The sequence below is a fragment of the Ammospiza nelsoni genome, chromosome 3, assembly GCF_027579445.1.
Source record: "Ammospiza nelsoni isolate bAmmNel1 chromosome 3, bAmmNel1.pri, whole genome shotgun sequence".
In the NCBI taxonomy this organism is placed as follows: domain Eukaryota; kingdom Metazoa; phylum Chordata; class Aves; order Passeriformes; family Passerellidae; genus Ammospiza; species Ammospiza nelsoni.
The window spans coordinates 60,531,466-60,556,876 of record NC_080635.1 but is presented as its reverse complement, the minus strand read 5'-3'; the positions used below and the strand labels follow the sequence as shown (position 1 = coordinate 60,556,876).

Genomic DNA, 25,411 nt, shown 5'->3' with positions numbered 1-25,411 from the left:
AAAGACCTACCTTTGCTCCACACTGAGAGGATGCATCTGTAAATTTGTGTTCTCAAAATTCAAGATCTCCTCACAGTATAGTTCTTTGGTATTCATAATACTATTTTTTGGGAGAGGAGCAACTTAAAATCACAGATTCACAAATTAACAGAATATCCTAAGTTGGAAGGGACCCACAAGGATAATTGAGTCAAACTCTTTAATAAGTAAATGGCCCTTATCCTTTAACATAATTTTGTATTCCTTGCACATCTAAAACTTCCACAGAAGCCAATCATAGTTTTATATGCAGTTTAAAAAAGTAGGACCAGAACTATAAATGTAGGTGATTTTTTTTTCTAATTTAGTTTAAATAAATTATGTAAAATAAATGTAATCCCAAAAGATGTTTCCAGAAAGAATTTTACTTGCCTTACAAATGACAACAAAAGTTTTTGTTGAGAATTGGGCACCAATAAGAGTTGCATTTGCTTAGCCATAAGTCTTTGAAAAATCTTCTGATACACAGCAGGTAATTTCAGAGATAAAGAAAAGAGAAGAGAGAAAAATTGTCTCCATTTCTCCGCCTTCTATTTGGAGATAATTAAGTTCAGAGGTTCTGAAGGAACATTGACTGTGTTCCAGGATGGCCTCCACACCAGAAAATGAAATTAATCAGTCATTGCCATATTAAGTGAAAATGAATTAGTTGAAGACAAAACACTGTACTTTCATTAGTCATGTCAGGATGCAAATGTGAAGATATATATCTTTGCATAAATGTTCACAGATAAACAACATAATTAAATTCACTATTGAAACAAACTAATTAAATTCACTGTTGTTATGCAACAGATATTCTCTTAAGCAAATGATATTTGGTTTACAAGAGTAAGCAGTAGGTTCTGTGTCTCTGTTTTGTCTTTGATGATAGGAGAATTTAATTTTTGTTAATCTGGGGTGCCTGGATTCAGGCAGTGACTCAGGAAGACATCTGTGTTTATGCTTAGCACAAACAGTCCATCTAAATCTCACTGGCTGCAAGTTTTTCTTCTGTTTTAATAATGTTTCCCTGAGGAGTACAGTATGCAATCTGATCTCACAGTTTTAGAACTGTCCCTCGAGATGGTTCCAATAAGACCACTTTTGTCCAATGGCTAGAAGTGAAACAAAAAGTTTTGCTTTACATATTTTCATGGAATTTTACAAATTAGTGTCAAAGCAACCTTCACTGAGCATTTCTTTTAATTTCTGAAATGTATCTGGTAACAGAAAACACTTAAAAATCACCTGTTAACTAAAAATTATTCAGAATTGAGAATATTTGAATGGAGAGAATGCAAAGTAGGTGAGTGGCAGTGATGCACACAACCTGTTGGGCAAGACTTGTGGACTCTGCACAGCTTGGAAAAGAACAGCGGATCACAGCGTGTCTTGCCCCACAGAAAGCGCAGTCTAACGTATACATCTTCAGATTTCCTTCAGTCATGGAATTATTTAGGTTCAAAAACACCTTTAAGATCATCAAGCCAAGAGTCCAGAGTTAATCTGAGTCTGCCAAGTGCACCACTAAACCATGTCCTTAACTGCCATGTCTTCACGTATTTTAAATACCTCCAGAGTTGGTGACTCAGCCACTTCCCTGAGTAGTCTTGTTCTAATGTCTGACAACCCTCTTGGTGAAGAAGTTTTTCCTAATATCCAATGTAAACCTTTCCTGTGCAGCTTGAGGCCTCTCCCTCTCATTCTGCCACTTGTTACATGGCAGAAGTGGCCGACCCCCAGCCCCCTACAACCTCCTTTCAGGCAGTTGTAGAGAATGATGAGGTCACCCTGAGATTCCTTTTCTCCAGGCTAAAATCCCCAACTCCCTAAGCTGCTCCACATAGGACTGACTTGTGCTCTTTAGGACTCCGTTTATGCTGTTTGACAGCAGCTGGGAGTAGAAGGCTCTGAGAAACAGGATTTAGAATGGCAGTAAGAGAATTTCATAAGAATGGGAATAATCCCTAGATTTTATATTTGCTTTAAGAACAGCTTTAAAGAGAGAATATTTTAAAAATAATCAAAGAAACATTTTCACTCAGTTGGGGAAGCCTTATGAGGAGTGGCTGAGGTCACTTTGTTTGTTCAGCCTGGAGGAGACTGAAGGGAGATCTCATTGTAAGCTTCAAAATCCTCGTATGAGGGGAAGCAGAGGGACAGGCACCAAACTTTTCACTCTCATGACCAGTGACAGGACCTGAGGGAATGGCCTGAAGTTGTGCCAGAGGGGGTTTAGGTTGGATATTAGGAAAAGATTCTTCACCCAGAGAGTGGCTGGGCACTGGAACAGGCTCCCCAGGAAAGTGGTCACAGCACCAGCCTGACAGAGTTCACAAAGAGCTTGGACAATGCTCTCAGGCACAGGGTATGACTCTGTGCAGGGCCAAGAGTTGGACTCAGTGATTCTTGGGTCTCTTCCAAATCAAGATGTGCTATGATTCTCTATTTGTAGAAGTTATACTGAATATTGACATTATTCAAAACAAAGGTTTCTTTTAAATTTCGTATAAAGAACAAAATGCTTTCTGAGCAGTTGAATGTGAAATGTAACGTGTGAAGTGATTCCTATGAAGAGGACTGTGTTGAGGGGCCAGCCTCAGTGTTTCAATATGGCAGACTGTTTAGGCAAAAAACATCTTATATAATTTGTTTACACTATTAATATGTTTAGTTTCTGTTTGTATAAGCAAATCAGTCTTGAATGCATGGTTATGTTCAGTAATGTGGTACTTGTGTAATCACTTGATGATCATTTGATGCTAAGTCCACAAATTACATACACTGCTGACAAGAGAGAGCTTTTGAATAAACTATTGCTGCTGCCTATATATGATCGCAATGCATGGTAATAAATACTGTTTTCTGTGTACATTTATAATATATTATTATTTTTCCCCCTCCACTGTAATTTTCTACAGGAAACTTCTTCAGAAGTTCACAGGTGGGCTGTGAACTACAAGGAAGCATTTTTTCAAAGAGCAAAATTGAAAGACTTTGATCCTTTCAGCAAATCTGGTAAATCTTTGGTAGTAATTTTGTTAACACCTTATGTATTAATATGCTTGTTTTTTATACACACGAACACACCTCCCTGCTGTATAAAGCCTACTGTAATTTAAAGGGGGAACTACTGAATTTATGCGTCATTTAACATATTTTAAATCTGCTTTTTATGTATAACTCAAGAACTCAAGCAGACATGGACTGCTGAAATAAAGAGTGAAAAAAAGCAAAGATTTTGTCCCAAAATAATGACAGGATGATTCCTCTAAACACATTAGGGAAGTGTGAATAGTATGACCTCTGTAGTCTTGTTTGATACAGCTTTTCTTCTTTTTGCATTGACAAAGACTGTTAGGCAGTAAAGCCCCATTGATCTACAGACAAGAAAGGTGGTAATTCATCAGTTAAAAGCTTGTCTGAAAATCTAAAATCCAAGTCTTTATAAGGCTAACATATGGGGAGAATAAGGCAGAAAAAAGGTAGGAACAGCTGCCCTAGGGAAACAGTTAGAACTTAATTTCTTGGTGATTAATAAATAGGAATTTGAAGACTGTGTTGTAGGGTCAGAGAAGAAGAGCCATGGCCCAGGTAACAGACTGAATCTAGGAAGATCTAATGCTCAGATGCTTAAAGAGGAACCTTTTATAATTGTAGGTTCAGACCTTAAAGGTAAAACTCTCAAAACCTCATAAGTAATTTGGGAACTCAGTTTCTATTTTGAATGAAGATTCTCAGGTAATTTCTGAGAAAAGGTTCTGAATCACTTGTCAAAATTTTGCCCTCAGCTTTTTAGGCTTTAATTGCTCCATAAAGAGGAAATGAATATTCATCTTAAGAAGTGGTTAAATTCTACTGGTGATAATTTGATGAGGGTGTCATTTTTATAGCTATATTCCTGAACATGACTTTGTTGTGATATTGACTAAGAGTAGGTTTTGGTATGATGGGATTTGGTTATGATTTTAAAGTAAGAGGCATGAGTCAGTACTTTTTAGCTCAGAATAGCATCTCTTTCTTACCCCTTCCATGAGCCAGTACAGTTGGCACTGAATGGATTAAATCTACTTACTTTATCCATGAAATAAAGGTTCTTAACCATTGAGCTGTAATACAACCACATGTGCTGTCAAGAGAAAAGGATAAGAATAAAAATGTTGTGAAGAATATATTCCTTTTGCAGCCCATACAAATCTTAATCTGTAAATCCTTCCTCAAAAACACAGGTTGCCCTCCCTTTGCCTTGTTCTTACTGCCCCTGTTCCTTTTACAGCAACAGGTTTGTGTGATAACAGTTTCAGTGAAGTACGCAAAGCTGATGTGGGGCATATGGTTAATCAGTGGTAAATCAGGGATGCAAATTGTGAGCAGCACTCATTGTGAAGGAATGGGAATGGATAAACATATCCTGAACTGCAGAAAATCAGAACAGGATTGGATTAATCAGCACAGCATGTATTAGGAGGAGGCCAGGGCAAGCCCTATTCATTTGAATTTCAGCTTGTCACAGCTCTTCAAGCCAGAGTGTCTGTAATTAAATCAAAAAATCAATGTTAATGCTCAGCTGGGTCACATAGCTCAAATCAGAAGATAATCAGGAAGTGCTGGAAAATTGAAGGTTTCATACAAATATTCTGTGGGCTGTGCTGCACTTCACTAATGTTCTTCAGTACTGTTTTTTCAGAACAAGTGTTAGGTGGTGGTGTGATGCAATTAGAGCTGTTTGACGCTTAGCAAGGACAAGTGTCACTATGCTTATTTGTGAGTGTAACAACAGTAGAATAGAGAGGAGAGGAGCTGTAGCATGCATGAATTGTTGCATCATGTATGGATTACACATTTTCAAGCTAGGAAAAAAGGCACATTGGCATCTCAATTTCTGGCCAACTCTGAGAGCTTGCAGGACTTGTGGCTTTTAGAGTGACATGGATGTCCCAGCAACTCACGTAAACTGCTTTCTGCTCCCAGAAAGCAGTGTATGTGACACCATGGTCCTGCTTTAGGAGTTGCATGACCTGCATCATACCTCAGATGGAAAGAAAATTGGAATCTCCTTACAGATACTGATCCTCTGTGAGCAGGATCACATGGGGTATTTATGGCACCAGGGGATGATGATGATGTCATTAACATCTGTTAATGATTAATGACTTGTTGAAATGAGTCCAGAGGAGGCTGCAAAGATGGTCAGAAGGTTGAAGCACCCCTCCAATAAATGCAGGCTGAGAGAAGAGAAGGCTCTGGGGAGACCTTACAGCACCTTCAGTACCTAAACAGAGCCTACAGGAGAGCAGGAGAAGGACTTTACATGTAAAGGCATAGGGCAAGGGGAAATCGCTTTAAATTGAAAGAGGATGGGTTTAAATTAGATATAAGGAAGAAATAATTTACTATGAGCATGGTGAGGTTCTGGAACTCATTATTCAGAGAAGTTGTAGATTCGCCCTCCCTGGAAGTTTTCAAAGTTGGATTGGATGAAGCTTTGAGCACCATAATCTACTGGAAGATGTCCCTGTCCATACCAGGGTGGTTGGAACTAGAAGATCTTGAAGGTCACTTCAACCCAAACTGTTCTGTCAATCTTTGATGATAACAAAAATACTCTTTACTCACATTTCTATAATGATTTCAATAAAAGTGAGAATATTTTATCAGGAAAGGGTTTTCATGCAAGGGAGTCCTCTTTGGGAAGACCTATGAGCTGGAGAAGCAGTAATTTCTTCCAGGCTAGTTTAGAGATCTGTCTCACTAGTCCCAAAGCAGGCAGACACATCTGGGTTTGTCTTCTAAGGTCCTGCCTCCATATAATGTGCACACACAAACTTCCTGCAAAGTGGGTACATTATTTCGCTGCTCAGATGAGGATTTTTCAGGCTAGATTTTTGGATCTACATGTTAATTATGAACTGAAAAGTTAGGAAGAGTGCACAGCAGTTGGGTTTGTGTTTGGGTATTTAAGTCAGCTTAAATAAAGCAGTTCCTAGTATTGTCTCCCTCCTTTCAGCACGTCTGGCAGTGATGAGCTGAGTGTTGTGCTCCTGTTATGGCAAAGGCATGTAGTAACAGCCCTTGGGAAACCATCAGGGTCAGTATTGTCACTGTCTGTTCCTAGGATGGGGAAGGCTCCTTCTGTCTGAGTGGCACAAGGCTGCCATGTGTTATCAGTAAGCATGTAATAGAGGTCTACTATACAAGCATCTTTCTGTAGCTTGGAAACTATATGGAGGTGGACTGTCCATGTGAAAAATCTAGACACAACTTTTAACCAGTCTGAGGTGCTCAGGGTGTTTGTTCATGGTTGCAGTTTGCAGCAGGATCCTTCAAAGATCCTGAATAAAACATTGCAACAAATAGACATTTGCCAATATTAACAACAACAAAAATACTAAATTGTCTATCCTGTTTTCTGACAGTACAGAAACTATATTTCAAATTATGTAGTAGGCAATTTCTGAATTTAGCTTTCAGTGGCTACAGCAGAAATGTTGAGTGCCCTCTGTTCTGACCCATTCTTTCACCCACTCATCAACTCAGCTGTGAAAAATTGCCAAAGGCTTGTGTTGAACCTTTTCTCAAATTCACAGTTATTTGAAAGGCAGAAGCATCAGACTTTGCAGGAACTTGGAATGCTCTCAGTTGGGATGTGCCTCTCTTAGAACCACACCCTGGCATGTCAAGGCAGCCTGAGAAGCCACATGAATGTGTTTCAGGGCAGCCCGGTGGTGTAAAGTGTCTGAGGCTGGGGGGTTATGATCCACTCTGTCTGATGGTGGCTGTGCTAGCTGGCTATACTGAACAAGTATAGAGCAGTCCATGTCTTCTGAGAGGACTGCAGCAAGCCTTCTTGCTTCTTGCTGGTGTCCCTAGGATAAGGAAAATGAAAGAGTAAATGAGAAGCCTAAATTAGAAGTCTAAATAAAGCACCACTGAAGTGATTATTTTGGCCTCTGGGCAGGTGATGGTAGATCCTTTCTATAGAGAAAGAACAGTGAAGTGATGTGAAAGGAAAAGGAGAATCTTGTTCTGTAAAATCTTGTCCTCCAGCTGAACCTGGAGGATGTGATCAGCTGCCAAATCTGCCAGAAGCTACAAGTGTATCTGACTAGTTAACTCCCACAGACCTTACATATTTCCTACAAATCAAAGAGTTCTCTAACCAGATGCTTTTTTTACTTTCCCTTTTGATTTTATTATCATCTGTCATGTTTTTTCATTGCTTGCATAGGTATCTTTGTTAGTTTGATTTTTTTCCTTGCTTTCTAGCATGTTTGCATTTGTTACCTTAATTTTTTTGGCATTTGCCTTGGTTAAATTACATTCTATCTCTGACATTCCAGGCTGTTTGTGCATAGTTGCATGATCTGGTTCATCTTTCTGCATGCTCCTCTATCTCTTTATTCATTTTGTGTGGTCCTCAATGTTTGCAGCTCTATCAGCCACTATTTCAAATATCAAGCTCAGTTCATGAGCTCAGTTTTACAGAACTTTTTTATTTTGATATTTACTCTGCTAATTCTTGGGCACAGCTTTAGGAAAAAACAGTCAGATGAAAGTCGTCCTTTTACTTTATCAGGTATCTGGTTTACTATACTGCTACTGCACTTCTTTCATTGCTGTTAAAGTAGTAATTACTTTATTCACATTTTAGTCATATAATGAACTTGAACTCTTGTATAAATAAATAGATATGCGCACTAATCTATCTGTCTAACCCATTTACTTTACCCATGTTTTTCTAGGAAGGGCCTTTTCTGCAGACTCAAGCTCTTGAGGTTTTCATAAGGAAGTGAAAGAGCTCAGTGTCTGTGTTCAGAATCAGCACATTATGACAATATCTCACAAAATTGGAGACGGGTTGCACTTCAGGCATGCTCTGGTTGGAATAATCTGGACAGTCCCAACTGTTCCATAATGTCTGCTATATTTTAAAGCTGCCTCTTACTCCATACTTACATTAGCACTGCTGCCGTATTTCCTCTAGGAGGAACATGTGTTGAATTGTGACCTTTGAACAGAACTGTGAGAAAAGAGGAATCATAAATAAAGATTTGTTTAAAAGTGTTCTGTCTATTTTCTGTGAGTTTTAGTGAATGCCTTCAAATCTGCATAGATAATTTTAGTGTTGCTTTTACTTGTTGCTTTAACTGCCTAAATAAATCTATTTGAAGTAATTTGGCAATGTGTTGCTAGCCTTCTACTGAAAAAGTAATTAACTGGTGTCATTGTATTTCACTCTTTCCCCTACACTCTGAACTGAAAACTTTATGGTGAGCTGCTGACAGCTTCCTGTAGCTACACTTTCAGCTTAATCTTCTCCCAATTTCTTCATCCTATTTTTTTACACAGAGTTGGCAGTTTTGCAGTAGTTTCCTAAAAGAAAAAAGAGTAACCCATACTGTATCTGTTATCATTCAGTAGTCTGCTAAGTTTTACTGACCCTGCTTTCTTTTCTCTTCAGCAATGTGTTCAAAAATTTGACTAAATGTTTAGACATACCAGACTGACTGATAGCTACAAATGCTCTGTGATTTTCTGAGAAGATCCTAAAGCCAGAAATTTAAATTTTACACTAACTGGAAAAATCTGACTATATTTTCTGTCTTTTGGACTTCTAACTTCTTGTTGGAATCATCTCTTAATTGTTTATGCTGTCTATATTTGTATCACAGATCAACAGTTTTTAGCGGTGCCTCAAACAATCAGGGTTATGCATTCACTTTAGTTTAAGTGTGCCTAATTTCTAAGTGCTTGATTCTGAATATTATACTGGCTTTGTGTAAGTCAGGAGAACATTAAGTTAAACTGATATTTATCTCTTTAATTAACAATGACTATATCCAGGCTAAAGCAAAGTAAGTAAAATATTAATGGCATGAGGTGATGTAACAATAAAGTAAATGAGGACCTCAAAGAGTGAAAAATTACTACAAGTCTTTGTGAAGAAATTGCAGCCTATAATACATGCTAATAATAGTTTGCATCTCCTCCTAAATTAAAATGTTAGCTAGCATCAGTCAATGTTGACATCTGTCATTTTCACACAAGTCAACTGAGATAATGTTTTAAATTACATAGGCAATTACAGGGTAGGTCAAATATGTTAAAACACAGATATATAGACTTTACAAATGGAGGGCACTGAAAATGCACAATACACCAGATAAGCCAGCATGTTATCAGCATTGCATCCATTAATAGGTCCTTAACTAGGGCACCATGCCTTAGCTAGCATTGCTGTTGATCAGTCCTCATGTGCTAGAATTATTCTAATTTTCCTAAGGCCTGGCAGTCTGCTGTTCCACAGGCTCTCTATTAGGAACTCAGTCTTACTGGAAAACTGAAGGGAGGTGGTTTTCTGCAAAATATCAGGACAGTAATATGCTGATTTATAGAGATAAAATGAAAAGCAATTTAGCTGTATATCAGAGGACTTGGTCCCATGGATGAGCTGTGTATGTTTAAAATGTAGGGCAGCAGTATGGAGTGTAGGTGTCTGAGGTGAGGGAGGCAGACCTTTTAGGGTTCCCAAGTTATGTGCTTTATGTCAAGTCCCCTGTGCTTACAACACTCAGAGATTCTGGAAGCAAGTAGAAGTGAGGAGGTAGCAGTTATTCTGTTCTGTTTAGCTGACCTTTCTTCATGTACTACCAAGGAATTGTTTGGCTTTAACTCCCAATAATGTTCACAGATTTTTGATGGTAAAAAAAAAGAGGGAGTTGTTATGCAAGTTATGTATCCTGTGTAAGTGAATTCTGCTACCAGAGCTTAAGGTTCAGTTCATAAATTTGGCCCACAGTGTTTCAGCATGTCTTTCTCTTAGTGTCTCACTGCACACAGGTTACTTTGGTCCCAGTGGGTTCCTTCTGTTCATAGTACCTTTAGTTTTGGGTTCTACAAAGAGAGTGGTTATTATAATACTAGTGACAATGGAGCTGTTTACAATTATGGAAGAAATTGTTTGTGATGGATAATTTGCATAGCAGAAGTGGCTTCATATTTCAACATTTCTGTTGTTTTGCACATGTAAAATAGTAATCTGTGTCTTGAAACTGCTGCTGTTGTGTGTACTTTGTAACTTGTGTTTACCCATCAATATGCTACCTAGTAGTGTGGATGCTTACAGGTTCTACTGATGCCCCCATGTGGATGTCTGGCAGGATCATTCTGGTCTGCAGTTGAAGACATAATTGAGGTTTACTGTTAACTTACTAATAGTTTATTTCTCTGTCATCCATAAATGGACAAAAATGTTTGACTGTGTGGTATACCAGAATTATTTTTGAACTATGCTTTCCATTCTCTGTGAAATAGTGTGACTATCTGTTTTTGTATCTGGTATTTGAAACTATTGTTGACATACTGGAAATAGCATCATGCTAACCAGTTTGCTTATTTTTGTGGGATTCTTGAGACCCAAGAAAATTTTCACTCTGTTATTAATAATAACTAATAATGTCCTAATAATAGCTGTGATATAATGATAGCCTAATTGATTTGTTAACATAGGATGACCTAAATCTCATACACTGATTTTTCTGCCCCTGTGAACTAATACAATGGCATTGTAATTGAGAGCCCACCTGTACCTCTGAATCACCAAAAATTAGTGTTGAGATGCTGGAACTGTCTTTAGATGTGACAGCTCAGGTACTGTGACCTTGTTAGTGATAACAACAGAGACCTTAGGAGGAGCTGATCTGTGTTGCTACCTGGCAGAGCAGATTAACTTGCATAAAGGCCTGCAGTGTAAGGAACATCCTAACCCATGTTTTCAGAAGAGATTTCAGAAGGAAATGATAGACAAGGTGAGTGTAATGATAGCTTAGGGCCACAGTTGTGCCTTGGCAAATGTTTCTCTTGGCCATACAAGCACTCACACCTTGTGGCTGGGGTGCTCAGGGATCCCAAATTCCAGTTCTTCTAAAGACTCCTTGCATGGACTTTACTAATGATGTAGGAAGAAGTTTCCTGCTGGTGGAAGGGCCTGGCACTCGGGACACTGCAATTCCCAGACAAGTATCTCAGCCACTTATTTAAAATTACATTGCCAGGGTTAATGGACAAATAAGGCTAGGTCTGTGGCTTTCCCAGTTACTTTTTGGTCCTAGATCTTTAAGTTCTGTTGAGCACTTAAAATAATTTTTGTACCTCTGTTATTCACTGAGATCTTCTAATACAACTGCGCAGTATAGATAACTAAATATTCTTCAGAATTAGAGTCTTGCATTATATATGTTTAAAAAATTGGTGCTATGTCTTTGAGAGTAAATACAGCATGCTTACTCCTGCTCCTTTGAGTTTGTGTGTTTTAGAGAACAGGAAGTATTTTCTAGGTCAAGGTGTAAGTGCTGCTCAGACATCTTAGTTGTGGAGCAAATAGATTTGATTTCATATCTAATATGGGTATTACTTAAGCCTTCTGTGAAATACCTACTCCATTTTGTTCCTGGTACTGTTTGATCTTAGAGTCATTGGACATGTATGCAGTGGGAAATTACTGTTGTTAGAACCTGTGAATTAACTTGATTAACTGAGCATGTAGTGCAGATAAGGACATTTGTTTGGTGTTTGGTCTTGAGAGCTGCTTGCTGACATGTGTTAGGTGTGTGTCCAGGCTGGAGATTTTGTCTCTGACTAAATCAAGTAACATATTGCTTAAGTTAAGCTGAATGATATGTGAGTGTAAAACGGTAGCCAGAGCACCCCAACATAGCTGCGCTTTTACCTCCACACCAAGTGTCAGTCAGTGTCTTACTCAAAATTTTTTGTGTAAGAATTGAAGAACCAGCAATTCTAGGGCTTGAAAATTAAGGTATTTCCTAACATTTCCAATCTAGTTTCATGTTTTGTTTTTTTTTTTTTAATTAGGAAACTGAACCTTTCTGGAGTGCTGAACCCTGGAGTGTTTAGTCATGCTTTTCCTTTGCAGTAGACGACAGAGAACAAATCCTTTACTCTGCTTTTACACATTCAGTCTTTCAGAAACATCTAGAGACCATTATAAAATTTATTTCATGACTTGTGGTTGATAACTGGTCTCTGATCTGCATTGTGTGAACTTGCTTCACGATTTAGATTAGTCCTGTGCATTTTGGATTTCAGTATTGGGGTTGATAGGCTATAGTATTACCTCAAAATTTTCACTTTCTTCTAAAATGAGCTCCTTTTTTTTATTGGTGATGTCTAAAAGATAAAAACTAAAAAAACTTCAAATTAAAACAAATACATAAATATCCATCTGCTTCTTTAACACATTTTAAATTAGTTTGTGCTTATAAAGTGATCATGTTTGATGAAATGCTTTACTTTCTCTTGATACTGAAAGCAACAGATTGCATGGCATAAAAGATTTAAAATAGTTTACTTCTCTCACCTGTATACCTATATAAACCAGGATTTCTATGTACTGAATATGAACACTAATAATTTGAATGGACGAAAGTATCTAAAATAATTATGAATATTTGGCTAAATAGCCAATATCTGCTTCCATTTGATTTTCACTAGAAAATGGTTTTACACAAACTAAAGTGCTAAAATAGCTTGGAAACAGATTTTGTCACTTCAGTCATTAAGGGCAGTTGTCACCTTGTTCAGTTTAGGCTAAAAAAATCCTAGCTGTTTTTTAGTAGAAAAACTCTGACAAACTGGATAATGAAAGAAAATAAAAGCAACAGTGAAACCTTGTTATCCAGTTTTTATTTTTCTGTGTGCATATTCTGAGGATTTTTTTTTTTCTTCCAGGAAGAAAATTTAAAAACTTTATTAATCAATTGCATTTTAAACCACTTTTCTTCAAATAGTATAAAGCTACTTGCCATTTTTGTTTCCTCAGACTTCTTTTAGCTCCTTGCTTTTTGCTGTTGGTCTGTAATAGATTTTGGTACAAGATGTGATGTATATGTGCATAGGAAGTGGAAATTTTTATGCATAACTAAAGGAGTTTTAGGTGCACACTTCCTAAAACAAGTTACAGCTCTGAATTTACTGATAATTTAATACAGTGGATACAGAGGTTATGTAAGCATTCCACAAATAGGTACATGCAGTGCCTGAGATCTTGTGTTTCTTTAGTTTATCATCTAGGACTTTAAAATGTTACAGCTAGAGAGAGACGGACAGCTGGGAATTCAGGACATCCCACATGACAGTGGTGGGAGAGGTGGGTGTATGCTGTGTGAGACAGGTGTTTTGTGACCTGAGAACATGTTTGGTTCACTGTGTAATGACTGCAAAGCTGTTCTAGACATAGGAGACCTTGGCAGCCACCTCGTTTTTCTTGAGATTTACCTTGGTAAAATCCATGACTTCCCTAGACTGACACCTGCTCTACTGCAGTGTGCCAGTAGACATAGTTGTGGATGGAACAAATTTTAAAATGAGTTCAACTGGGCCAGGCAAAAGCTGGCAGACCAAATCTAGGCCAAGTCATAGAGCAGCATCTTGAAAACAAAATATAGAAACTCAGGTTCCTTCTTTCCCTCTTTGATGTGTGTTCTGTGCTTTTGTGAGTAGCTAACGAGCTCTGTGTAATGCTGCCAGTATTGAATGTTGCTGATTTTGCACAGAATTACAGTATATGACCCACTGAAAGGATCAGGCTGAGGGAGAAATAATAGCAAAGAGGATAAGCAGCTCAGGCATTCATCTTTATGCAGTACTGCTGGCTGTTCACCTTACATTTGACCTTGGCATAATAGTTGGAATAATTAATGTATATGGCAGATACTGTAAGTGATGAAGTAATTCAAAAGGGATTTTTTTTTGCTGTGATTTAAAGTATGGAGTCACAGCACTCCCCAAATCTGAGTAACAGGCACTCTCTCTTACCCTACAATTATATTTATCAGTATTTCTAAGTTTGCAAATTTTAGTTCAAATTCCCTAGTTATTACTTTATTATTATTTCATGTTAGTAGTTTAGAGCCAAATAAAAGCCCAGGTGGTTTCAAGAAAAGGAGTTTCATATTAATAACGTGTGAAGAAAGATGCTTGCAGACTGCAGCAAGTTCAGCATGGAGCTCCAGGGAGGCCAGGACCCAAAGCTGTCTTCGGAGAACAGACTGAGCTGGGAGGCTGAATCCTTCTTCAGGGATTCAGCCCTGAGAAAGAGGAGGCTCTAGGAGGACAAACCCCCAGTACCTACAGAGGGGTGATCAAGAAGCCAGAACCAAGCAGATGGTTTTAGGACATGAGATAATGACACACAGAAGAGGTGCAAACTGGATAAAGGAAGGAACTTTCTCCGTGTGAAGGAGAGAAAAAGATTTCTAAAGGAAATAGTGGGTTGTCTTACTGCCAACAGAAATGGAATCCTTGTGATGACTTGAATATTGATCAGCTGTGTCTCTGTAAGAAAGGTCTGGTCCCTGTCCAGTTGAGAGAATTACTTAATATTAATTAAGTATAACCTTGTTAGACTAGTTTGGTGCTTTGGTATGAGTTTCATTTTCCCCTCCTCCAAATAACAGTGAAGGGCCAAGGCTTTCTTATCATAATTGCTGGGGTTTGGTGTAATTTTATACTCTCTCCACTGAATTGTAATGCAGACACTTATTGTAAGAGCTTGAGGAAAGCTAGGTTAGGAAGTTAGGTTACTCACAGGCACACCTGTACTTTCCTTGCTGTGCTTTAGTACAAGGCAGTGGACTGTCAAAATTATCACAATTAAGAGTGCCATGGTCCAGGTTTACTAATGAAATAGAATGAATTTGAGTGCAAATAGGTATTTGATATATCCACTGTGGATTCAGTTTGTCTCCTTCAAATACCTGCCACAACTGAAATTTGCATCCAGGGTGCTTTGATAGAAAGGAACTCTGACCCTGTGTACAATGCAAAGGTACCCTTTGTGTGTGCTTCAAAATGACACAGTATAGTTATAAAAATACGTATAAAAATGAGATCTTGTAACTCTCATTAAAGCCTGAACTTGTTTTTTAAAAATTCATTTTCCCTTCTTTGTTTGAGTTCCCAAATTTGTATAGTAGGACAATGAAAAAGTTCTGATGTGCCATGGCTAGTTGTCTTTCACAGATTATGCAGAGGTAACTGCTGGGCCCCTGTGGTCTTGCTTCAACCAGTACAGTGCAGATTTGAAAACCACTGCCGGATACAGATTTTAAAAATAACTGGATCAGATTTCAGATTTCCCAACAGATGTGTCCTTAATAGTAAACTTTTATTTTTCAGTTATGATTGCAAAGATTTGACTGTTTAACATGGTACTATTATAAAGCAGATACAAACTGATGGATACAGCTGCATGGTCTACCAACATCTAGGGAACCTTCTCTTTCAATGTCTGCTTACTGCTGCCACTTGGACACCCTGGTGCTCTTGCCTTGCCTGGCCTGTGGGCAGCTTGCCTTTCCTTCTTTGTGCTGTGAAACTGCTTGCACAATTTGGCCTGCTTCCACAGGCAAATTGGCAACCAGGACGTTAAAAGGGTGTGATTGGTCCCTAAGCTTATTCCTTTACAGCCTAGAAGAGACACCATTAAAGGGAATTTGAATCCAAATGGGTTGGATTCACCTGGAGATTTCAAAGCTTTAATGTTTTAAATGTCACATCCTTGGCTTTTGCTAGCATGACTTTGAAATATCAGCTGAAGTTATGAAGATTTTCATTGCCACATTCCACATGCTTTCTTCTCAGCTATCATCAATTAAAGTGAAATTAAAATGCCCCATAATCATGAATGCAAAAGACAGTTTTTGCATGCTTGCTTTGTTTTTTAATCTGTTCAGCCAGGCCATGTTTTGATAAATGGATAGAAGAAGGGGGAATCATTGTAAGGTGGTCCTGTTGGTGTGGTGGGCTGTTGGAGGGGCTGCTTGTTAAGCTCTGCTAAATAAAAAATTGCTGCTAAATAAAATTGTAATTTGAGATGATTTTCTCTGCTTCTTGTGGAACTACTCTCTGTTTGGCTATTGCAGTATAGTCTCTACCAGAATGATTAATCCCTTTGGGCCTATAAAGATGGATATTTTTACCCTTGGAATAGAACAGATTGTACCAGATGACAACTTCTGTGCAGAGATAGCATATTGTTTTGTATACATTGTTCATCAGTAGAAACTATAGATGTGTTAAATACAGCTTAATATTAATTTGTTTACTCAGTTGCCTCTTCTCTTATGATTTTGTCATTTGCATTCTTGATTATGAGAAACATATTATGAGTAAACAGTCTGTCACCTCCATAATTTCTGGGATTCTAGGTTTATCAAATGTGAAAGAAACTTTCACTGATATTAAAATTTGTGTTCTTGTTAAAATTCAAAATTTAGTAAAATTACAACAAATCAAATACTGTTGGGAAATAAATTTCCCAATAAGCTGAAATAGTCAGATAGGAAATGCTGTAGTAATAGAAATCAGGTTCTGATTTCACATGGTACTTCTTACTGCAGTAATGTTTGATTTTTTTGCTAACACACAAGAATTGAACTTTTCAGAAAACTTTACATCAAGTTAAACTACAAGGAAATAGCATGTACAGTTCTGATAATTTCACATAATTCTCAGTCATTTTTTAAAGAATAAATGAGTGAAAAAAAAGTTTGCTTCCCATCTTTGCTGGGAAGAATTTAAAATTAAGTGAAAGATCTCTGTGTAATTCCAACTATTTTGCATGTATTCAAAAGACTAAGTTGTAGGTAGAAGTAAGAACTTACATAATACCAAAATAGTTGAACAAATTAGATAAGGCATTAGTTTTCAGGCATTTAAAGTAGAAGCCTCAAGCTTTAAAGCTTACTGCAAGTTGAGAGTTGGTAATAGTTACTGAGAGAAAAATTAGATTTTTAATAGTTAGGCCATCTCTGAAAAACAATTACTTGGAAGCAGTACAGTTGTGGTCATTAGGCAGGAAAGATGGGTATTAAGGTGGTGGTCTCTTAGGTCAAAGAGAGAAATAAATAGCAGTGGAATGAGAAGTTAGTTGGAGCTACTAGAACATCCTGTGCAACCCATTCCTTCCAGCTGCTTTTGCTCTGCAGCCACCAAAGGGACTGAGCAGAACACCACCTGTGCTCCTGCCCTATCAACCACTTGATGCAGTGCCCTAAAGTCCCTTTCAATTGCCCTGACACTCCTTTTTTCACTCTCATCACTGCCAGCCTGGAGTATCAGCAGGGGACAATAATCAGAGGGCTGAGTCAGCCCAGGCAGTCTCTCAGTGGGATGAGGGGCCCATATGTTGGGGCCCCTGTGGGATGGGTCCAGTCGACATATGGGGCCCTCTGTTCCCTCAGAAGGGAATCACCCACTAGGATTACCCTTCGTTTCTTCTTGATGTTAGAGGTGCTGATCCTTCTGACAGATGAAGCATAATTGGGAGGCTCCCTGGGCAGATCATTTTCTTCTGTGTCCTCTGACTGACCCTCTAGATCCAGGGTCTCATACCTGTTCTGAAGTGGCACCTAGGTAGTGATGGGGGTCTGGAGGAATTTTTATTACCTCCTCAAATAGGGACCCCTTTCCACTTCCCTTCATCCACCAGCTGTCCTATTGCCTGACAGTGGGAGGCATGGGAGTCCTGAGTCCTGGTGGGCCTCCCTCAAGGGTGGAAAGGTGGAACTGCACCAATCTATTTCTATTTTAAGCAGCATTTAATGAGCAGCACTCATATTGTGCCTCATATGTGACAAAACTAAACAGATTTGCAGAATAAATTATATGTATCTTCAACATCTATTATAAATACAGTATTTTCTAAAATACAGTTTTCTTATTAATATGCACTTCATTGTAATTGGTTTGGTAAAGCTTCTAGGATGAAGTGAAACCATCTCATACCAATATGTATTTTAACACTATTGATTTTATTAGATGCAGGAAATATCAAAATTGGCTTATTGCAAATTATTATTTACAAACCCGATTGTGATTTTTTCTGTGAAAGAAAGTACAATAACATTCATGTAAACTCAAGAAATAGGAAAGGGACTCTTTCTAAGTACAAAATAAGCTTATGTCTTTTGGCAGACAGACTTTTTTCTCCCCTGAGCCCAATTTCTGATGCAGTAAAAAGGAAGAGAGGAATATGTTCCCCTGAAATCACAGAATCATAGAATAGTTTGGAACCCAGCTGTGTGCCTTGAGAGATCTTGCTTTCTTTCTCACTTTCAGAAATCTCAATTTCTGTCCTTCAAGTAATAGATAATAATGAATTTGAGATATTGCTTCCCAGTTTCTGCAAAACTTGAAAATAAGAACTTTCTACAGAAAGATACCCCCAGATGTAATTCTTAAGCATGTTTTTATTTGCTCTGCTTTTTGGAGTTAGAGAGGACATCTTGCTAGAGGTATGTTTAAAATATTTAGCAAGCAGATGTAAGCTTGTTCTGTTCACCCTTGGTGCAATTCAGGTAGCTGTGATGAGCAGAGAACAGTACATAAAATAACAAACCCTGCCAACAGGCACAGTGTGAATTTAGCACTAAACTGCTGTGCCTGTGCCCTTCCTTGGCAGCCCTGAGAAGGAGCAGAGTGGGTTCGTGTGTGCCTGTAAAATACCATGTGAATATGGAAACTCCTTGTTCACACAAAGGTCTGGCAATTGTAAAAGATTAATGGAACAAACTAGATTAGAGCTAAATGATTTTACATTTCAGTAAAGATGTGCTGTAATTATCTTAAGTTATTTAATAGAGAAAACAAATTATATTTAATTGAGTCATAACAAAATATAACATCTTTTGTAATGACTAAGTCCTGTTTATTTCTGTCCAGACATTCAAAACATTGTTTTACAAAATAAGGAACTTTTGCTTTGGCTGAAACCCATAAACATGTAAGCACACAAGAAAGTTTGAAAGATTATCAATGTCAAATAACTTTCTTTGGGGTATTTAAACATTTTTATCTTTAAAAAAAATTAACAAAGCATTCAAGACATTAACTTGCACTGAAATATGGAAATTGTCAAGGGAGCATCAAAAAGGAAATTAATTACAAAGTCTGAAAATTCCCAGAGAGATTATGAACATGAAACCTGAGAGTACAAGTGAAATTTCTGAGATTTTTGTAATAATGTTATGATTTCTCTTGCAAAAATTCAGAAAATGCAGTATACTTATCAGCCTAGACTTTTTCAAGTCTTTTCTTCATATAGGAAAGGTTTCCCAGAAAGAGAGGAAGCCCTCTGTCCTCTAATAGTGAGGGTGCAAGGAGGGAGTTCAGGGTTGTTAGTCTTTCTGTCATCTGAATTGCTGTTTTCAATTTCCTTCCACTTAGTCACCTTTTTCAAATGCCTTATTAATTTCCTAATCCAGTTCATATTTGGTGGGTTGGGCCGATTGCTGCTTGTAGATGTGCTTATGTGGCACCTGTTTGCAGTGCTGGAAATCTGTGACAGCGTCATATCATAACAGTCTGTCTGCTTCTCCTAACACAAGAGATCCAATGTCTTTTGGTTTTTCTTACCAGAGGTGCACTGCTAAAATTTAACACAAAATTACAAGTTTGAGGGATCTGATGAAAATCGCTGCCTGTAAATTGGAAGCAGTCACCGATTTGCTTTACCTCTGCTTTTCAGCACCTCTCTTTGTTCACTCAGTTCCACTTTGGTTTTGCTTTTTAAACCACCCCCAGGTTTGACACAGAGCCTTTTCCTCTGCAACAGGCTGTCAGCCTTTCTTTATCTCTGAGCATAATAACACTGCCAAAGAGGACATAATTTTTTCATTCCTAACTTATGGTATCTTAATTTTACTCTATAATGTCATCTCTCATTAATTCTAATACTAGTTAATTAAACACAGAATGATTTTTGAGTCAAAATGCCTTGTAAAATAGAATTATCCTGAACTGTGTTGTTTCATTTTTTACTTTTGCTCATAAAAAGCGATCAAATATGACTTTCTCTTTTAAACCCTTGCTGGTTAATATTTCTCATGTAACAGGCAACCAGGTACCAAAGTAAGGCTAAAATGAAATAAAATCTCCTCATAAAACTAAGAAAATTTAGAATTATTAATTTGAAATTTATGAAAATTTCTTGTCTGATAAAACTTAACGGAGGTTTTTGAGCAATAGTCCAAGAGGAGCAAACAAAGGGGGAAAATATCTATATATGTGAGGATCAACATTATTAAGAAAGGCAGAAGTGATTCTTCAGCTGAGACTCAGGATATCTGAATAGACTTGATAAGAGCTTATTTAAAGGCTGTAATAAATATGTGTGATTATATGCTGAAATCTATCAGGAAAGATCTCTTGAAGGGGAAATGTAGAATGAACTGTAGTCACAGACATTTTGTCTCAGAAGTTTTAAAAATAACTAGTAGCTAAAGTGCTGAAATTATCCACAAGGTAATAATATATTATTGACTTTGCTGCAGACCAGTCCAGAGATAACTTACCTGGTAAGACTTCTGGCTATTTTATCTTTATTCCTGATATATCACCACTAAGAACACTAGCTTTACTGTCTGTATCACTGATGGAAGCTTTATTATCTATATTTACAGTGAAAAAGGACTTTGGGAAAATAATTTTTTTTAGGATACCATATGAATCTCAAAACTGCAACTATGTCACAACTGGAGCTATAGTAGTAGCTTTTTTATAGTCAAGAGTGTTTTAATTATCAAGAAATATTTTCATATTAACAAAAAACTATTTAGTTTTGTAGAGACAGCCTTTGCTTGCCTCAACATTTTTGCTTCTTTTTTTTCTCCAGGGCACAATATAGAGCTATGATAGCAACCGGAGGAGTCATAACAGGACTGGCTGCCTTAAAAAGGCAAGACTCTGCCAGATCTCAGCAGCATGTAAATCTAGCTGGAGTACCAGTTCCTGAGGAGAAGAAACCAGTTCGACGGCGGCCCAGGACAGATGTAGTAATTGTCAGGGGCAAAATACGTCTCTATTCTCCATCGGGATTCTTTCTTGTCTTGGGAGTGCTTATCGCATTCTTTGGAATTGCAATGGCCATCCTTGGATACTGGCCCCAGAAGGAACAGCTGTTAGGCTCTGAAGATAATCCATCTGTAAATGAAACCCGGACCCCAAGAAGCCAAGGAAGCATTTTGCTTCGCTTCTTTGAACAGCACGTGCACTCGGATAAGATGAAAATGCTGGGACCTTTCACAATGGGCATTGGAATCTTCATTTTTATTTGTGCAAATGCCATTCTCCATGAAAACCGTGACAAGGAAACAAAAATAATACACATGAGAGACATATACTCCACTGTAATAGACATCCACACCCTGAGGATCAGGGAACAGAAGCAGCTGAGTGGTGCCTTCACTGGCTTGTTGGGGGAAGCAGAGCTCCGGCACAGCGGGAACTCCTGTGCATCACGGCTGGCTGCAAACACAGTTGCGCCTTTCTCTGGCTTCAAGAGCAATCTTAGAATGGATAGTTCTGCTGAAGAAGATGAGATTACCCTAAACGAAGATAGGACCACTAGTAGCCTCCTGCCACCTCTGCTGGCTGAGCAATCTGGTTCAGTGTTTGGACTTTATCCTCACTCCAGCAAGGCTTCAGATGACAAAAACACTAACTCCATAAAGTGTGAAACAAAATCCATTGTGTCTTCTTCCATTAGTGCTTTCACACTGCCAGTAATTAAACTGAATAACTGTGTTATTGATGAACCCAGTATAGACAACATAACTGAGGACTCAGAGATCTCCAGGAGTCAGTCTAGAAATCTGTCAATGGATTCTCTTGCAATTCCACTAACTGATACCAATGAATCCTACAGACCAGCTGCTTCTATGCTGCCACGACACAATTCATTTGTGGACACTCCATCTGATCCCTTCAAGTCTTCTATGACCCTTGGACCAAGCACAGGAAAGCTTTTATCTCCTGGTGCTGCCAGGAAGCAGTTTGGTTCCAACACATCTTTGCATCTTCTGTCTTCACATTCTAAGTCCCTGGATTTGGACAGGGGTCCGTCTACGCTCACTGTCCAAGCTGAACAAAGGAAACACCCCAGCTGGCCCAGGCTGGATCGGAGCAACAGTAAAGGCTATATGAAACTAGAAAACAAGGAGGACCCCATGGATAGGTTACTTGTGCCACAAGCAGCAGTCAAGAAAGACTTCACTAATAAGGAAAAGCTTCTTATGATATCAAGATCTCATAATAATTTGAGTTTTGAACATGATGAGTTTTTGAGTAACAACCTGAAGCGAGGAACTTCTGAAACAAGATTTTAATATTTAAATTGCAATTTAGAAGATATCATATGGTATTTTTTAAAAGCATTTTGACAATTGTTTCCTTTTCAGTGAGACTGTACAAGCCTGTTCTTAACCAAATTCTTAATAGCCCATTAAAATTGGCTTGTGCGAACAGAGATCTTCATCATTGTAAAACCAAGGGTTTCTTGTCTTAGTAACATTCAGCTGCAATACTGTACATTGTCATTGCTTGGACAGTTTTGTTACGACTGATTCCAATTATTCCCAAGTCACTATCTCTTTTGTTCTATATACGCATGTTACTTTTCACCAAAAGAGACTGCAGTAGGAAAAAAAAGCTCAATTTGCCTGTAAGTTCTCTTGATTTGAAGTCTGCAAGAGACTGAAAGCAGTGGTCTTGTGGTCTAGAATGGGAAGTGAACAGGAGCACATACTAGAATTGTGAAATCCAGAGCTTTATTCCTAGGTGTTGTCTTTCACTTGCAATACATCTCAGAAGCTGCAGTCCTGCCATTGTCATAGTGAGAAACTTGTTTACATACTGGGGTGGGTGGATAGAAAAGAGTGGATATAATAAAACCATTTTTGTGAATTCACTGTAATTGATCAAGTGAATACCAGTGTTGTGAATTATTAACTATGCTTTCTATAATAATCTTTCTACATCCATTGTAATTTAATCCTGTAATTTTGGAAGAGCATACATAAAGTAAGAAATCTGAAATTTTTTTCTGGGATTAAGTCTCTAAACCACTTTGATTGGCAGCACTTTTAAAATCAAAATAGAAAGATTCAATTAAAATCTTAGGAAAATGATGAATGCCAACAGGATTTTAGAAACATGGTGTATAATAAGGCGATATTGTAACTTGCATCTGAAGGCAATAATGGAGAATGAATATATTGTCTCTCATTACAATAACAAGATGTAACAAGATGCTAAGTAACTAGATCTCTGTGTTCAAAATACTTCTACAAAGCATACAATTCAATACCTATACTAACATAGTTTGAAAGCCCCTTGCCTAAACTTTGATTTATATATTTCACGTAATTATTGGTATGATGGTTTACCGAAGGCTTAGCTGTGTCAATTTGCATTACAAGATTTTGCAGAAGGAATTGACATTTAAAACAATGTTTTTCTCAGCAAAGCAAGCTTCACAGTTGACAGTTGTAGGCTATTGCTAAAGAAAAGGAGAATTGGAATGTGTGTATCAGAGGGTTTTCATGTACTTCATTGCTATTTAGGCCATGATTCTGCCATTACAGCCACGTTAGAGAATGTCCCTTCAAAGCTGCAAGGCTCACCCAACAGGGTGTTGGTCTTAATTGGTTGGATTTGATATATTCACTTACCCTAAGTACTCAGGAATTATTTTTAATGGCTTTTCCCAAAAAGAATCAAGCTTGTTAAAGTGTTGTAATTTCTCAACTAATTAGATTATGAAAGATCAAGGATAAAATACCTTCTCTTTTTTTTAATGTAATGAAATATTCAGCTCCGTATTTCAACTGCTCAATGTTTATGTATCAGGAGCATTACTTGCTCAGTGAGTTGAGGCATAGTGTTAACTGTTAGAACCTCAAGCCTATATATTGTAACAGAGTTGGCTAAATATTTTGCTATGAAGCTTTTAATAACTCACTGGTTAGTGTTCTTAAGACATTTGCTATTTTTTGCAATAAAATGTCTCTCTACACATGTCCATTGTAAGACCTGGTTTTTCCTCCATGATCTCTAATCTTGCATACCAAAGTATAATTGGGTATTATGACACTGTATACAACATTGTGCCTAAATCACTAGCCTGCCACAAGATATTTCTTCCAGAGTAATCGATTTCAGTGACATGTCTACACATGGAAAGGCTGAATGCTTTTTTTACCGATGAAATGTGAAATGTATTCAAAGTGGTTTTGCTATGAGAAACTTTGTATAAAAAGAACATCATGTTCTTTTTAGTTTGGCAGTAAGTATTATTTTAAAAATGGGAAACACCATTAAAGATTTAAATGATGTAAGCTTTTTATTTCCTTAACAGCTGCATTAAATCACAGCTTAAAAGACTTTTCACGTATTATCATATGTGGGAATGGTAGTTCCTTTGTAAGTATAGTAGGGGATGAACTTTTAATTTTAACACAGGTAGTAGGTACTGAAAAATGTACTCACTTGGGAAAAATTTACCAAGGTAAAGCTATCAAAATAGCACCATATAAAGAAGCTTCATGCCTGACAGACCTACTACAAAAACGTTCCCGTATTAACATAAGATGAAGTATTTCATTCAGATAATCACAGGACTGTTGGGGTTGAAAGTGACTTGTGGAGGTCATCTTGTCCACCCCCCTTCCTGCTCAGGCAGGGCTGTCTCACAGTGTAGAGCTGGTTGCCCAAAACTATGTCAAAGTGGTTTTTGCATAACCTCAAGGAAAGTGGCCTCACAACATCCCTTTGTGACCTGTGCCAGTGCTTGGTCACCCTCATAGTAAAAGAGATTACCTAATGGTCATAGGCACCCTCCTGTGTTTCATTTTGTGCCCATTGTCCCTTGTCCTGACTCTTTCCAGAGCCTGGCTCCTTCTTTTTTGTACCTCCTTTAGGTATTTGTACAAGATCCTCCTGAGCCCTCTCTAGGCTGAGCAGTCCCAGCTGGTTCAGCCATTCTCTGTAGGTCCCTTCATCATCTTTGTGGCCTGTCACACAATCAGCTCCAGTATGTCCATCGTCTCTTGTTCTGAGGAGACCAGAACTGGACCCCACGCTCCAGACGTGGCCTTACCAGTGCTGTTTTGAGGGGAAGGCTCACCTTCCTTCAGGGTTCATGGAGGACACTGCATAGTTTCATATTCCTTAGGTAGTTCCAACTCAAGCTCAGGTTGGGAAAACTTGTAAAAGTTTAAGAGGCCTGAACATAGACATCAGAAACTGCAGTAGGGCAAAGATGTCTGGACCCTTTGCAATACACAGGGGTATACAGGAACCTTACAGTGGCCAAAAGGGGAGCCATGTGCTGTTGGCGGGTAAGGAACTGATAAAGACAAAAGCATGTCTTAAATTGTATCTTTAGTCTATAAATACCCTATTCAGTTTCTGATACTGTTCACAGAATTTTAAAATTTGATTTCCATTATTGATGTGTAGCCCCACAAGGAGTTTCTCAGTTTCACTGCAGGGTGAAAAAGAAGGCAAAGTCAGCACAGTTTTGTCATCAGAG

At 38.0% G+C, this 25,411-nt stretch overlaps 1 protein-coding gene across 1 annotated transcript in view; it reads left to right on the top strand.

Moving 5' to 3' along the window:
• Positions 1 to 23,895, top strand: part of TMEM200A (transmembrane protein 200A) — a 52,642-nt gene extending 28,747 nt beyond the window's left edge. Inside the window, exon 2 of the mRNA XM_059469544.1 lies at positions 20,714 to 23,895. Coding sequence (XP_059325527.1) covers positions 20,730 to 22,205 — 1,476 coding nt within the window. The 5' untranslated portion in view covers positions 20,714 to 20,729 and the 3' untranslated portion in view covers positions 22,206 to 23,895. The remainder of the gene's footprint in view (positions 1 to 20,713) is intronic.
• Positions 23,896 to 25,411: the final 1,516 nt, after the last annotated feature.